The sequence below is a fragment of the Sceloporus undulatus genome, chromosome 7 (assembly GCF_019175285.1).
Source record: "Sceloporus undulatus isolate JIND9_A2432 ecotype Alabama chromosome 7, SceUnd_v1.1, whole genome shotgun sequence".
Lineage (NCBI taxonomy): Eukaryota > Metazoa > Chordata > Lepidosauria > Squamata > Phrynosomatidae > Sceloporus > Sceloporus undulatus.
Genome location: NC_056528.1, coordinates 32,794,054 through 32,807,819, shown reverse-complemented (window position 1 = coordinate 32,807,819; position 13,766 = coordinate 32,794,054). Strand labels below are relative to the sequence as shown.

General features: G+C 43.3%; 2 protein-coding genes across 2 annotated transcripts in view; both read right to left on the bottom strand.

The window, feature by feature from the left end:
• Positions 1 to 840: 840 nt before the first annotated feature.
• On the bottom strand, positions 841 to 6,366 carry BRS3 (bombesin receptor subtype 3). The gene is made up of 3 exons (XM_042480075.1): positions 5,957 to 6,366; positions 2,645 to 2,996; positions 841 to 1,239 (listed from the first exon to the last, which is right to left on the bottom strand). Exons 1-3 carry the CDS (start codon positions 6,364 to 6,366, stop codon positions 841 to 843), a joined length of 1,161 nt encoding a protein of 386 aa, XP_042336009.1.
• A 5,906-nt stretch (positions 6,367 to 12,272) lies between these two features.
• Positions 12,273 to 13,766, bottom strand: part of LOC121935994 (adhesion G-protein coupled receptor G4-like) — an 18,879-nt gene continuing 17,385 nt past the window's right edge. Inside the window, exons 17-19 of the mRNA XM_042477734.1 lie at positions 13,067 to 13,165; positions 12,819 to 12,977; positions 12,273 to 12,675 (exon numbers count right to left, since the gene is read on the bottom strand). Of these exons, the coding sequence (XP_042333668.1) occupies positions 12,548 to 12,675; positions 12,819 to 12,977; positions 13,067 to 13,165 (386 nt within the window). The 3' untranslated portion in view covers positions 12,273 to 12,547. The remainder of the gene's footprint in view (positions 12,676 to 12,818; positions 12,978 to 13,066; positions 13,166 to 13,766) is intronic.

The window sequence follows — 13,766 nt, the reverse complement described above, 5'->3', positions numbered from 1 at the left end:
ATCCAGCCTATAGCTCAGTCTTATGGATTCTTGCTCCAAAGTTATTCCCACCATGTTCAGTGGGATGCAATGTGTGCAAGGAGTTTTGATTGCATTTCAAGTCCATTTGGAGTGTAGCAGGAAACCGCCCAGTCCCTTTGCAGCTTGCAATTCTAATATTCACTCCATGTTTTCCTCATACAAAGACCTTCCTTGTCTCTAATGGCCAAGGGAACATTTAAAATACTTCTGCTGTGTTTTCGAATTTAGGAACCTCATATGTACAAAACAGACAGATGCTGTGGGGGTAACTTGCAGCAAAAACAAAGTCGCTGTGTGCATAGGATGGGAATTCTCTGCAATTAAACTGACAGTCTCATACAGCTGCTAAGATCTGTATTAGGAAAAGACTCTGTTTTAGCACCAGTTTTTGTCTAGATCCCAGCATCTTTTATCACTGGTAGATGTTTTTGTGTTTAGCAGGACTAGGGCAGGGCAGCAGTTTAATAAATGGACTTCATACAGTATGCCCTTAGTATCCATTAGGGTTTTATTCCAGGACTCCCCATGGATACCAAAATTTGTGATGCTCAAATCTCATTAAATACAAGGGCATTGTAAAATGGCCATGGAGACGTTGTGAGTAAAAAAAATCCATGGATATGGAGGGCAGAACAGAAGAGATGCACTGGAGGTAACTTACAACAAAAACAAGCTTGCTGTGAATTCTGTGCAGTGAAACTCATACAGCAGTTGAGATCTACATTAGGAGAAGACTCCATCTCAGCTCCAATTTTTGTCTAGATCCCAGCATCCTTTATCGCCGAGGGAGCTTGGCGATTGTCCTCCGAACAGGTGGGATTAAACACTCTCCTCTTCTTTTGTGATGCTGTAGTCCGTGAGCAAAGTGACACTGATTTCTGAACCCGTGACGGACATGGCCCTGCTGGCACTGTAATTTTGGGTGATGCTCGGACGGCGTGTGGCCGGGGCCTTGCGTTTGCAGCAGAAGACTTCCTTCTTAAAATGTTGGCGGAAGCTTTTGCTCAGCCAGTAGAGCGCAAAGGGGTTGACGCAAGAATTGCTGAAGGCCAAAGCCCTGGAGAAGATAGTGGCCACGAGGTGCAAAGCAGAAGTGTCGATGGAAGCATGGTAAGTGAATGAGCGATACAGATAGAGGAGGTGGTTGGGAAGCCAACAGAAGGCAAACAACCCAACTAAGACCAGCACGGTTTTGGCAACTCTCTTGCGAGACTCAATCTGGAAAACAGAATCATCATCATCATCAAAAACAACATCAATGATATCATTGTCTTTGAATTCCAGCAACAATGATATAATTGCAGAGTGTGAGCTAATGGTCTACAAATCTCTGGATTCTTTAGAATATAGCCATGGCAGTTAAAGTGCGATCAAAATGCTATAATTGTGCAGTTTAAACCAGACCTCAAGCCAGTGTGGTTTAATGGTTTGAGTGTTGGACTAGGGCTCCAGGTGGACACAGTATTCCAGGTGGGGTCTGACCAAGCTGAATAGAGTAGTACTATTACTTCCCTCGACCTAGTTGTTGTTGTTCTCTGGATTCAATGGGTCTTCTCTACTTGGGACAAGCATTTAGATTTAGGTATTCATTGGTTTGGCTACAGCAGATTAACCCTCTTAGGAAAACATCTGTTCGTCTGGTTCTTATCAGCACAGAAACACAGCTGGTGGAGTCTTCCCTTGATAAGTTGGGCGTTCACTCATGCTGCTAAGAAAGCAAGGTCTTGCTTGGTGCAAGAGGAAGATGTAAACACTGTTTTCCCATTGCAAAAACTGATCAGGGCTTGGAAAAGTGCCTTTTATTTAATGTTTTTTTTTACTACACCTTCCAGAGTCCCCCCATCAGCCTCATCATTGGACAGTGCTGCCTGATGAAATGATAGGGACAACATTAATCTACTCGGACAATATTGGTAGGTGGTAGGTGTCTCCAAGTCACCCATCAATGTGTGGTGACTCCATGAATTTCGTAGGGTTTTCTTAGGCAAGGAATACTCAGATGTGGTTTTGCAAGTTCCTTCCTCTGAAATACAGCCTACAGCACCTGAGATTCCCTGGTGGTTTCCCTTCCAAGCACTCACCAGGCCTGTCCCTGCTTGGCTTTTGAAATTATCTAACCATATGTCCCCATACAAACCTGCTAGAGCCCTAAGATCTTCAGAAGAAGGCTTTCTCTTGCTCCCACCACCATCACAGACTCACTTGGTGAGGATGTGAAAAGAGGCCTTTTTGCTTAATGTGTAAATACTTTTAACTTTTCTATGCTTTCAAAATGATTTTTAAACTGTTTTGTTGTTGTGTGCCTCCAAGTCATTTTTGACTTCCCCTAAGGCAACCCTTCCATAGGGTTTTCTTGGCAAGTTTCTTCAGAGGGGGTTTGCCATTGCCATCCTCTGAGGCTGAGAGAGTCACCCAATGGGATTATATGGCTGAGCCAGGATTCAAACCCTGGTCATAGTCCAAGGCTCATAGTCCAAGGCTCAAACCACTACACCATGCAATGTGATGGTTTTTAATTGTTCTTAGATTTCTGTTTTGGGGTTTTAATCTTTTTTGTGTGTGTGTGAGATGTCTGGGAGAAAGAAGGCAAAAAGGGTAATAAAGAAAGGAAAACCAACCTCACCTGCTTTCGAGCATGGCCTTGGTCCTCAGCTGGCATGTTGGACGTACTCTTGTATAGCGTTTTGGCAATAAGGAAATAGTAAATGGAGATAATCGCCAGGGGTACAATGTAGAATATCAAGAAGCAAACCAGAGAATGGGCTTCTTGCAAGATCCTTTCAGACACTGGGTAAGGCGCACAGGTTTCGAAGGAGCCATTTTTCTCCGGAAGATGGAAGGCATACAGATCCGAGGACACAGCCTCTGGGACAGCCAGCAGCATGGAGATGATCCAAACGCAAGTTGCCTTGAAACAGGTCTTCAGGACTGCATCAGCCCTTTGCAGTTCCAAAGGTTTCACAATGGCTTTGTACCTGAGAATTGGAAGCCATGTCTGAGTATTAGAGGATGAACAAAAAAGTGATAAACTCTCAGCTTGCAACTCAATTTTAACCTTTTAACAAGAGCTTGGAGATGTTAATTTTTGGACTACAATTCCCAGAATCCCCCAGCCACTGACCATGATGGCTGGGGGGATCCTGGAAGCTGCAGTCCAAAGAACGCAAACACCCAAAGGCATGCATTTTCACGTTTTTTTATTGTGCATCATGCAACTCCAGAAATTTTTGTTTTGGCCTCTATAAACTGTCAGTTTAAACTTGGCCTGCTGGAAATACATTAAGTTCCATATCTATCTGGCTTTGAGTGACAGATGATTTAGTTAATGGAGCTTAATCCTTTTTTGGTTTGACTCCATCAGCACCGGAAAATGAAAATGAAAAGGGGTAGCAAACCTTGCAGAAGGAGTGCAAGCACATGAAATGTAAGATTTTTTTTAGGTGTGAAGGATTTTTAATGTCCTTGGCTCAACAATGCTAGAAATTTGGGTACAGAAGGAAGATTTAATGGTGGAGGGCTCTAAATATGGGACAATGCCCTCTTTTTAACTTACCTTTAGCTACATCCCTACCTACGCTGACCATCAATTATTTGCAAAGATCATTTTAAAAATATCTTCAGAAATGGCTAAAACAATGTAGCTGTCAATGTTCATATAAAGCAAGCTTTAGCTTTTGGGCACCAGGAATCTAGATGTACTTTAAAATGAAGCTGTTAGATGGTGGAAATTGTGAGGGGAAAGCAAATCTGTCAGTGCTTGCTTCCATTCCGATGCAAAAGGCAGTGTTAGTATCAAACATCTGGAGCATGCAGCTGGAAAAGTCAGCTATGTAATAAAGCCGTCTGGATCATCAGTCTATATTGGCAGAATTCAGCATATAGGAACCTATAGAGGAGAGCCAGCAAGGTGGTGTGGTCTGAGCATTGGACTAAGGCTCTGGAGGCCAGGGTTCAGATCTCTGCTCAGCCAAGAAGATCCACTGGATGATCTTGGGCAAGTCGCCCATTCTCAGAGGAAGGCAAAAGCAAACACTCTCTGAACAAATCTTGCCAAGGAAATCCATTATAGATTGCCATAGGATCCCCATAAGTCCAAAATGACTTGAAGAAGACTCAGTCCAGCTCAGCTCAGTTTAGTCCAGGTAGGGGTGGCATGTGGCGTGCCAGGCCATTTTTGCAGACCTGGCTCCTATCCTTGGACCATGTACTGATGCAAAATAATAAACATACTTTCCTGGAAGCCACCATTGGTTGCAATTCATCTGGCACAGAGCTCTTATTTTAAAAATTGCAATGTTTTCAAAACCAGAATAAAACCAGACTTTCTGGCCATTTTAGGGGGAGGTCTTGATAGTCTCGGTGGCCCCCAGCAGATCCCAGGGCAGAAGATTGGCCCCTGGATTCACCAAAGTTGCCCATCTGAATTTAATCTCATATAGCATCTCATGCTCAAGAAACACTAGGAACTTTATCGCACCCGTTTTTGTCTCCGTTATGGGTATGGAAAGTGAATGCTCGTGTGCGCACGCACGTGTGACCTGTCCAAAATGGATTTTACCATACATCAAAGCGGGCGCCATGATGCGTTGGCGTGCGGTAAAATCTGTTTTGGACAGGTCGCGTGCGCACATGAGCGTCCACTTTCCGTACCCATAACGGAGACAAAAACGGGTGCGATAAAGTTCTAGGTCTTTTAAAAATAACTGTAAGCTCACATGTTCTTTTAACTCATATCCCCGAGATATGGAATTTAACTAAAGGTCAACATGGTTGGATTCTGTGAACTCTTCCCACTTAAATGTAAACTGTTTACAGTGTCTTTGCAATGCTAGAAATTTGGGGAGGAAGGAAGGAAGGAAGGAAGGAAGGAAGGGGAAAAAAAGTCTTTGTACACCAAGATTGGAAAGATAAAGATTATCCCCCTGTTGTTCTATGGTCAGAAGATTACACTTCTTTAGCTACCCATAAAAGTGTATTTTATAGGCACTAATATCAAGAAAATGTCTTTGTAGAAATATGGCCAACAGGAGAGTAGGGGCAAAATAAGGGCATTGTAATCCAATAAGAATTATGCCCCCCCCTCCATAAAATTTTCTTTTGGTTCCCAAGTTTCTAGCATAGTAAAATATCAGTTGAGCATTTAGAAAATCAATATGCAAAGGGATCTTGTTGTAGCACCTTTGAGACTAGCTGAAAGAAAGAGGCTGGTGGCATGAGCTTTCGTCTATAAAATCTCATTCTACCAGCTTCTTTCTTTCAGTTAGTCTCAGAGGTGCCACAACAAGATCCTTTTGCAGATTGATTTTCCAGACTAACACAGCTAAGTCTTTCAATTTAGAAATACAGTTTAGACAGCCAAGGCAAAGGCTGTGCTCACCTTTTCTTGAGTGACCAAGAAAAGGCAAGCACAGCAAATATTTGCACATGACTAGTTTTCACTCTCTCTCTGCAATGCTAGAAATGTAGTAAGTGACGAAAACAAAAACCACTTGATGGGGCAGAATTCTTATTTGCGAGAGCAATGTGCTGGTTTTGCCCCATCTCCTCATAGCTACATTCCTGCCAGACTATATTAATTGAAGACATAGCCATGTTAGTCTGGAATATCCGTATGCAAAGGGAACTTTGCATAACTCTGAGTGAATCTTAAAGATGCTGCAAGATGCCTTTGCCTATGTTAATGTATGTGCCTTAAGGGAGTAGACTCAAGCCTACAAAAGCTCAGGCTACAGTTTGTCTCAGAGGTGCTACAAAATCTCTTGGCATAAAGATTTTGCATAATAATATGGCTATGTCTTTGAATTCTACATGCAACTTATGCCTTCCTTCCTTCCTTCCTTCCTTCCTTCCTTTTTTCTTTGTAATTATACTTTTTAAAATCCATGTAATAAAGAAAGAAGAAACTCTTGCTTAGTGAAAATGTTCTCAAACTCACCTGTCCGCGCTGAGCACTGTCAGAGTGAAGACCGAAACCCCGACCGACGTCCGCTGGATAAAGGAGAGTAGCTTGCAACCAATCCTCCCAAAAAGCCAGGTCTCCACCATGTAACATGCTGCGTCCACCGGCACGCAGGTCAACAGGAGGATCACATCTCCAAACGCCAGGCTGGTGATGAAAATGTTGGGCACCGTCTGCATGGATTTGATCTTGAAGAAGACTTTGATCAGGATCAGGTTCCCGAGGAGACCCACCGAAATGATGGCGGCATAAGTCACGTAAATAGTGCAAAGTATCCCCAACCCAAGGGGAACGTCTTCAGTCCATTTTTCCTCAATGGTGTGGTTGCCCATTCCAGGGGCCAGGGCTTCTGTAGCATTTGCAAATTCGTACAAAATTGCATTCATCGCGTCCGAAGGGGCCCTCGGCGTTTTGTCATTGGAGGCTGACATTATTTTGCTCCACAATGTTGCACCATCTAAATGACCATCTAAGTTAAACTTACCATCTAAGGTGCAAAGGGAGAAGGGGAGGAGAAGATATTCGGTTCCACAGGACACTTAGCTCATTTCTTCTCACGGTGGAGCCTCAAAGCATAAGAAGGATGAATGTAGAGAGAGATTCACTGCTTAACTGAGTGGGAGGTGAAGAACTTTTTTAAAGGGATTTTAATATGCTTCGCAGCTACTGCGGGGGAAAACAGAGAAGGAGGAGGGAAGGAGGGCGGTTTGCTTCCCACCCCAGCTGTTACCCTGTCAACGGTATATTTTATTATTATTACTATTATTATTTTCCTTGATGGTTCTTTGCATATTTTTCCCGAGTGAAACGACTGCCTCGTATAAAAAGGGGGAAGCATATCTGTCAAATATTTGAAACCGAAGGGAGAGATTTTTTTCAGTCTCACAGTAGCATCTTAAGGGAATGGGAAAAGAGGGGGGCAATTATGTTTCAGAATGCCTTCCTTCACTTATGTGCAGAGTTGGAAAACATGGTACCTATGAGGTCTCAAGCAGCAAAACTGTAACGTAGCTCACAATTCTTCTCACAGTGGGGCCAGTGAATCTACTCTTGGTTTTACAGATGCTTCTCCTACAGGTTGAATGGGAGCTGTCCATGTGCTGAACCTCTGTCAGGAATAGAATTCGGCACCTGAACAGTTCCATTTCCAGAGGATTGGCTTTAAAAACCAGAGTGGATTCACTGCTCCAATGCAAAGGAGTACATAGTACAAGTTGGGGTTTCAGATTACTTTACTCAAGATTCCCAGCCTTGGTGCCAAGAATCATCGGATTTGAGCACTCCAGCCTTTTTTATTTGCAGGGAGGATGGCACCGTATGTGAGCCACCTTTCCTGGCTTCCCTGTTCCCTCTGAGCTTAGCTGCAATCCTCAGAGTAGCTTGCAAAGCTGGAGGCAAAATTTGTTTCTAAGCAACAGTATTTTGTTGAAAGCCATCTCTTGTCATGCAAAATATGTTGGGTGGCTCGATCTTTGAAAGAGCTACAAGACCCATTCGTTTTTGCTCAAGATTTCAGTCTTTCCAGGTGCTCAAAGTTAATGCAAGTTAGCCTGGATCTGTTTCCACACTGATCCAGTTTACATATTCTGCCGCACTCGAGGTGTAGCTACAAGAGGGGCAAAATGAGGCCATTGCTTGCCCCAAATAACAGTTCTACCACCCCAAATGAAAATTTTCCTATAAGTTGGCATTGACTTGAAGGCACAGATCAACAAAGCAATCATAATAAACTGCACAACCCAGTGAGAGGATCGGAGCCCTCTTGCTCCTCTTGGTAAAGATCTCAAAATGTTAATGCCATGAGCAAGCCTTGCATAACAACGACAGGAATGAGTTCTTTGACATGGAAACTGGGTGTTTTTTTCCTTCAAAGGTCGAGATCAAGGATCAGCTAGTTCCTTTTGTTTTCCACCTGAGGAAGATTGATCATGGGAAGATACACCTTCCCACTCATTCATCCGCACTACAAGTTGGCAGGCCTTCTCTGCTTTAGCTGTCAGGAGAATTCATGCTCAGCTACTCATCCCAAGTTGAATGACAGCCAAGGATGGTGCTCAGAGGTGTTTGGGGAGAGGTGTAATTGCTACCAAGTTCTTGTAAAGATTTTCTCAGGGGGAGAGACATAGAATTTAAATCCATCTTCTTGATGAGATGCACTGAGACTGAGCAATCCTTTCGTAAAATATGGCTGCTGGATTAGAACAGGGTTGTTATAAAATCAACAGACCAATGGATCACAACATTACGTTGGAACGGAGGGAGGAAGACTACATTAAACCAGGATAGGAAGAACATTGCCACTTCAATTCAGCACTTGAAGAAGAATAGGGATAAGTTCCTGTGCCGCAATGTGACTTTAGGCAAAGTGGACAGGGACTGTATACTGTGCACCTTGTTTTAAAGAAGGAATTGGAACAATAAAATTGTTATTGAGCCACCTTTGGTCCCTTTGGAGAGAAAGGCGGGATAGAAATTAGGTAGATAAATAAAAAGTAAAATAAACAGAGAGTGGCCTGTCTTCGGCTTGTTTTAAGAACGAATTGTAAGAGGGAGTGTGCAATTGTAAGAGGGAGTGTGCAATGTATTTTAAGATGAAATTGCAACAGAGACTGTGTTCTGTACACCTGGTTTTAAGAAGGAATTGTGAGAGGAAGTACGTTCTGTGGACCATGTTACAGAAGGATCTGTAACAGGGAGTTGCATTGTGCACCTTGTTTTAAGAAAGAATTGCAACAAGACTGTGTTCCATACAATTTATTTTAAGATGGAAGTGAAACGGGGGTATATTCCGTGCACCTTGTTTTAAGACAGGATTGCAATAAGGAGTGTGTTCCATACAATTTATTTTAGGATGGAATTGGGACAGGGAGTGTATTCCATGTACCTTTGTTTAAAGGAGCAATTGCAACCAGGTGTGCATTGTGCAACTTGTTTTAAAATGGAATTATCCCCTCTATATGTGTGTTTGTGTGTGTCAGTAGTGCCATGGCAAATATGGTGATGTACTGCAGAAGAAGGGACACATGAAACCCATGTATATGCTCCTCTTTTTTGCTGGAGGATAACCACACTGGATCTCCAGAGCAAAGTGTCATAGGTTCACATCTTTAGCTTTGGAAAACTGTGTCGCTTAGGTTCACCACCCCACACCCCACAGTCCCACACATCCCAGGAGAACATGCAAGCATCACCACCGCCCACGCGTCCATAATGGTTCTGATGTCTTTGACATAAAACCACCTTCCTAATAGAGCCATTATATATTCAGGTGCTTTGCTGAAATTTGGTAAGGAACAGTTTCCCTTCTGGTTTGCAGTTAAAGTAGTAAACAAGTCATTAAGAATAGCTTGGAACACTTCCAGATACACACAATCTGTATCACATAAACATATTTTCAGATGCCGCTATGATCCCCATCTAATACCCAGAATAGCATATATGCCCTCCCATCTCATGGCTTTCCAATGCCTTTGCTTCAGCATTTGAAACTGTTCCCGTCATTCGAGGTCATCGGCAAACGATTCACAAATTCAACAGACATAATTATTCCTGCATTTTGCCTTTCACTTCTCCCATCCTCTAAGCCTCATCTCCCCCTCTTGACCACCATCCCTGTCCCATCTCCAATGCATTTTGCTGGAGGATAACCACACTGGATCTCCTGAGCAATCTGTGACAAGACGTCAGTATCGAGAGAGAACAAATGAAAAGGCACCGGATGGAGCAATACTACTCATGCTTTATCGTAAAATTATATCCTTTCAGTTTGGCTGACAACTGGAACAATGCCGCGTTTGAAGTACAAATGAGATGCTCTTCAGTTGCAGAACAGAGGGCAAGACTGCTGCTAGACAGAAGATGGAAAATGGGGCTGTCTGAATACTCGTTTCTCAAATAATTGGTGTAGTGAATTTTGCAAAAAACAAGGAAGCCTGGAAGTTTTAGCGGTATTTTTTCATGCGTTGTTTCCAGTTGCTTTTAAAGAAACAGCTATGATATTGTAGCTATTGTCCATCTCATGCTGCAGTCCCTGAACTCTGTCTTAAAAGCCAGTCAGTGTCCCAAGTGATCGAGTTCAATGTTACTGGAAAGCTGGGCACTACAGGATGACATGGCAATGTAATGAAAATGCAAAGTAACAATGCAATGAAAAGTTGCAACAGGCCAGTGGTCCCTTTTTCTGCCCTTCGCACCATTGCTTGATGTTGGGATGGAACTGGCCACAACATCCTGTACCACCCTATTTGCCAGTGCCACAAAATTTCATCACTCAGGATGACTGACTGGCTTTTAAGGTGGTTTAAGGGGCACTTATGACTCTGGCAATGGTACCGTGATCATAAAGGTGAGTAGGAAAAATTGTTGTCCTTGTTGTTGAATGTCTTTAAGTTAGTTCCAATTTATGGTGACCCTAGGGTAAACCTATCATAGGGTTTTCTGAGGCTGAGAATGTGCGACTTGACCAAAGTCACCCAATGGGTTTTCATGGCTGAGCAGGAATTGAACGCTGGTGTCTCAGAGTCATAAGTCTGTACATCACCCGGTGACAACAACCCTAGGGATTGGTTCCCAAACTTTGGTCCGCCAGATATTTTGGACCAGAAGCCCTTGCCAGCTTGATCCATAATCAGGAATTCTGGGAGAAGAAGCCCAAAACATCTGGAGAAGCAAAGTTTGGGAACCATTGATTTAAGGGATAAAGCTCAGCACCTTGGATAGCTTCAGTGTTTCCCAAACTTTGGTCCCCCGGGTGTTTTGGACTTCAGCTCCCAGGAACCCTAGCCAGTTGGACCAACAATCAGGAATTCTGGGAGCTGAAGTCCAAAACATCTGGAGGATGTTTGGAAAACATCTGGATTAAAAGCTTAAACAGGATTCAGTGACCCTCTTGACATGAGAGCCGCCAGACAACTAACTCCGCATGCCACTGTACACACCGCCTGAACACTGGGCACCCTACCAACTCAATCCAAAGCATCACTTGAAGAGTTAAAGGACTTTCATTGCCTAATTTCAGGAAAAGGCAGGGATACTGCTGAAATATTATTCCTCCCCCTCTTCCCCTCCCATCCGTAATTGCTGCGTAGGAGTCGCTCCTGTGAATATAAAAGATCCTTTTGTATTATGCTCCCTCCTATGTGGGGAAGCACTGAAGCATCACTCCATCACCTTCCTCTGAGCATCCTTTGTCATTGTTAAGGCAGCTCAAGGTGCCAAAGAGCAGTTACCCAGAGTCTTCAGAAGTTGGCAATGAATTAACGGAACAAGCTAGCAAGGAGGACTTTGGGAGGGGAAGCTGGGATTCAGTGTCCCATGGATGATGCAGATTTAGGAGCCATCGTGCCCTTGGCCTGAGATAAACATTCCTCAGGGAGAGGATCTCTTCTGCTTCAGCTTGCAGTATCTTCTGATACTCATGGAGAAAAAGGCAATGCGCGGCTTTAGGTCATGATGGTTAGGTAGAGCTTCCAGTATCAGTGGCAATATGGCTGTAAATAGCAGTTGAAGGGAGAAATGCTGGTCAGCTGCTGCTCTTGTGTCGTACTTGAAAATTTCCTAGCTGTATCTAGCAGTCTGCCATGAGCAAAGTGTGTTGGATGATCTAATTCTAGGCCAAGCAAGGAGACAGAATCAAATTTCGGAGACGTTCTTGAAAACTACATCCTAGTAGTTGGAAGAGCCAAAAGTCAAGGTGATAGGGCTGAAAATAGCAACAAACATTGCATCTGCACTGCATAAATATCCCAGTTTGAAACTGCTTTAACCGCTATGGCTCCATGCTATGGAATCCTGGGATTTGTAAATAGCTCACAAAACTACAGGCTTAAGAAAACCCTGTGAAGTTGGGGTCTCCATAAGTCAACAAGGGATTTGAAGGAGCACCTACACAAGACACCAGATCCTCTCTGATCTTGAAAGCAAAGCAGGGCTAGCCTTGGTTAGTACTTGGATGGGAGACCACCAAAGAATACCAGGAACTGTAGGCTATATTGCAGGAGGAAGGAACTGACAAAAACCACCTCTGAGGATTCCTTGCCTAAGAAAACCTTATGAAATTAATGGGGTCCGCATTAGTTGACAAGCAACTATGAAGGCATGCGCACACACGCACACACGAGAGTAATCCTGTTCAACTACACACCAACAACAGCTTGACAAAATGCAGGCCTTTTTATATTTATTTTTTCCTCCTGTATAATTTTTAAACAGCTTTGTCTGATGAAGAAGCCAGAGGCGCTCTGAAAGTTTGCATTGTGTATTTTGTGCATTTTGGTTGTCCAGGTAAAGGTATCCCTGTTTTTGGGTTCTGGATGTTATTATACTTTGCTAATATGGCCAACACAGCTATCCCTGAATACATTTCCTGTTCAACTATGTTAGGCTTTTGCAAATCTACACAAAATCTAGACATTTTGATTTATTGAATTAAATCTTGATGCTGTCCGCTCCTTTTTGAGAAGGCAAACGGCTGAGTATTTGAGAAGATCTGTAGGTAAACTTTATTTTGTGGAGCCACAGGAACTGAGCCATCTTCCAGAGAGTCACACCAAAAGGCCAAGAGGGAGCTCAGTGAAAAACCATGGTTTTCTCAGCATAGCGCAGCTCAGCTTCCATTCGTGATAATTTCCGTACATGAGGAAGTTGACTTTCCTGATGTGTCAAGGATGCAGAGCCGGCACTGCACCAGATTTGCTCTAGAAAACAAATGCATGGGGAAATAAATACATAAAACCACTATGCCACATTGATACGGTCCTTCAAATAACCAGGACCTGGGCCTTACAGGGGTCTCAGACCCCCCTCAAAACCATTTTCTTAAGCTCTGTATTTTGCTTACCAGTCTTAGCACCAGCGTCTGCACTTGTTAGGCTTCCTGAACCATTGGATGTAGAGTTGGTTGCACAAGACTTCAACGACTTTAGAGAAAGGGAGGATGGCTTCCGCTCAAGGTTTCGCACCGGCGGATAAGCCAGCGTTGTGGCAGAACTGCTCCAGTCTAGAACAGAGATGAAAGGACTATTAGAAAGTGTTGGGGGGGTTTTAAATACAGAAGAAGCAGAAAAACCAAGCAACTGTTTGTCTTACAAGAATTTTTGAGACGAAACCTCCCGCAACAGAAGTGGACTTGGCATTGCTTCCGCACGTTCTCCTTCATGAGGCAGTGGAACAGAAAAATGAAGAACCCTAAAAGAAAAAGGGGGGGAAAGTTAATTTGAACCGTTTGGCTTCAGTTGACAAGAAAAGAGGTTGCACCTAAACCTTAGGAAGAACTTCTTGATGTTAAGAGTTGTTTGACACTGGAATGGTTTGCTTTGGAGGCTGATGGACTCTCCTTCCTTGGAGGTCTTCAAACACAGAGGTTGGATAAATAAATAGTAATAAATAAAATGGGCATCTTTCAGGAGTGCTTTGGCTCTGTGTTCCTGCATAACAACAGGTTTGATTAGATAGCCCTTGAGGTCCTTTCCAACTCAGTCGTTCTATGATTCTAACATTCTTGGGTCCTATGCTTCCCACGTTTCCGTTTCCCCTGGACAATTTTTGGGCTTTATCTCTTCAATTAAAGATAAGGATAGGGGGATGAGGCATGAAGCCATTGCCACCACCACCATCATCATCATCACCATCGTCATCATTATTGTCATCATCATCGTCTTCGTCGTCATTGGGGTGAGCAACTATTCCTTGTATTCTAGACTGGTGGCAGGAGGGAGGCTGGGTATAAATAAATGTGGTGGCAGTGGTTGTGATGATTTAATAATTATTAAATAGTTTAATAAGAATT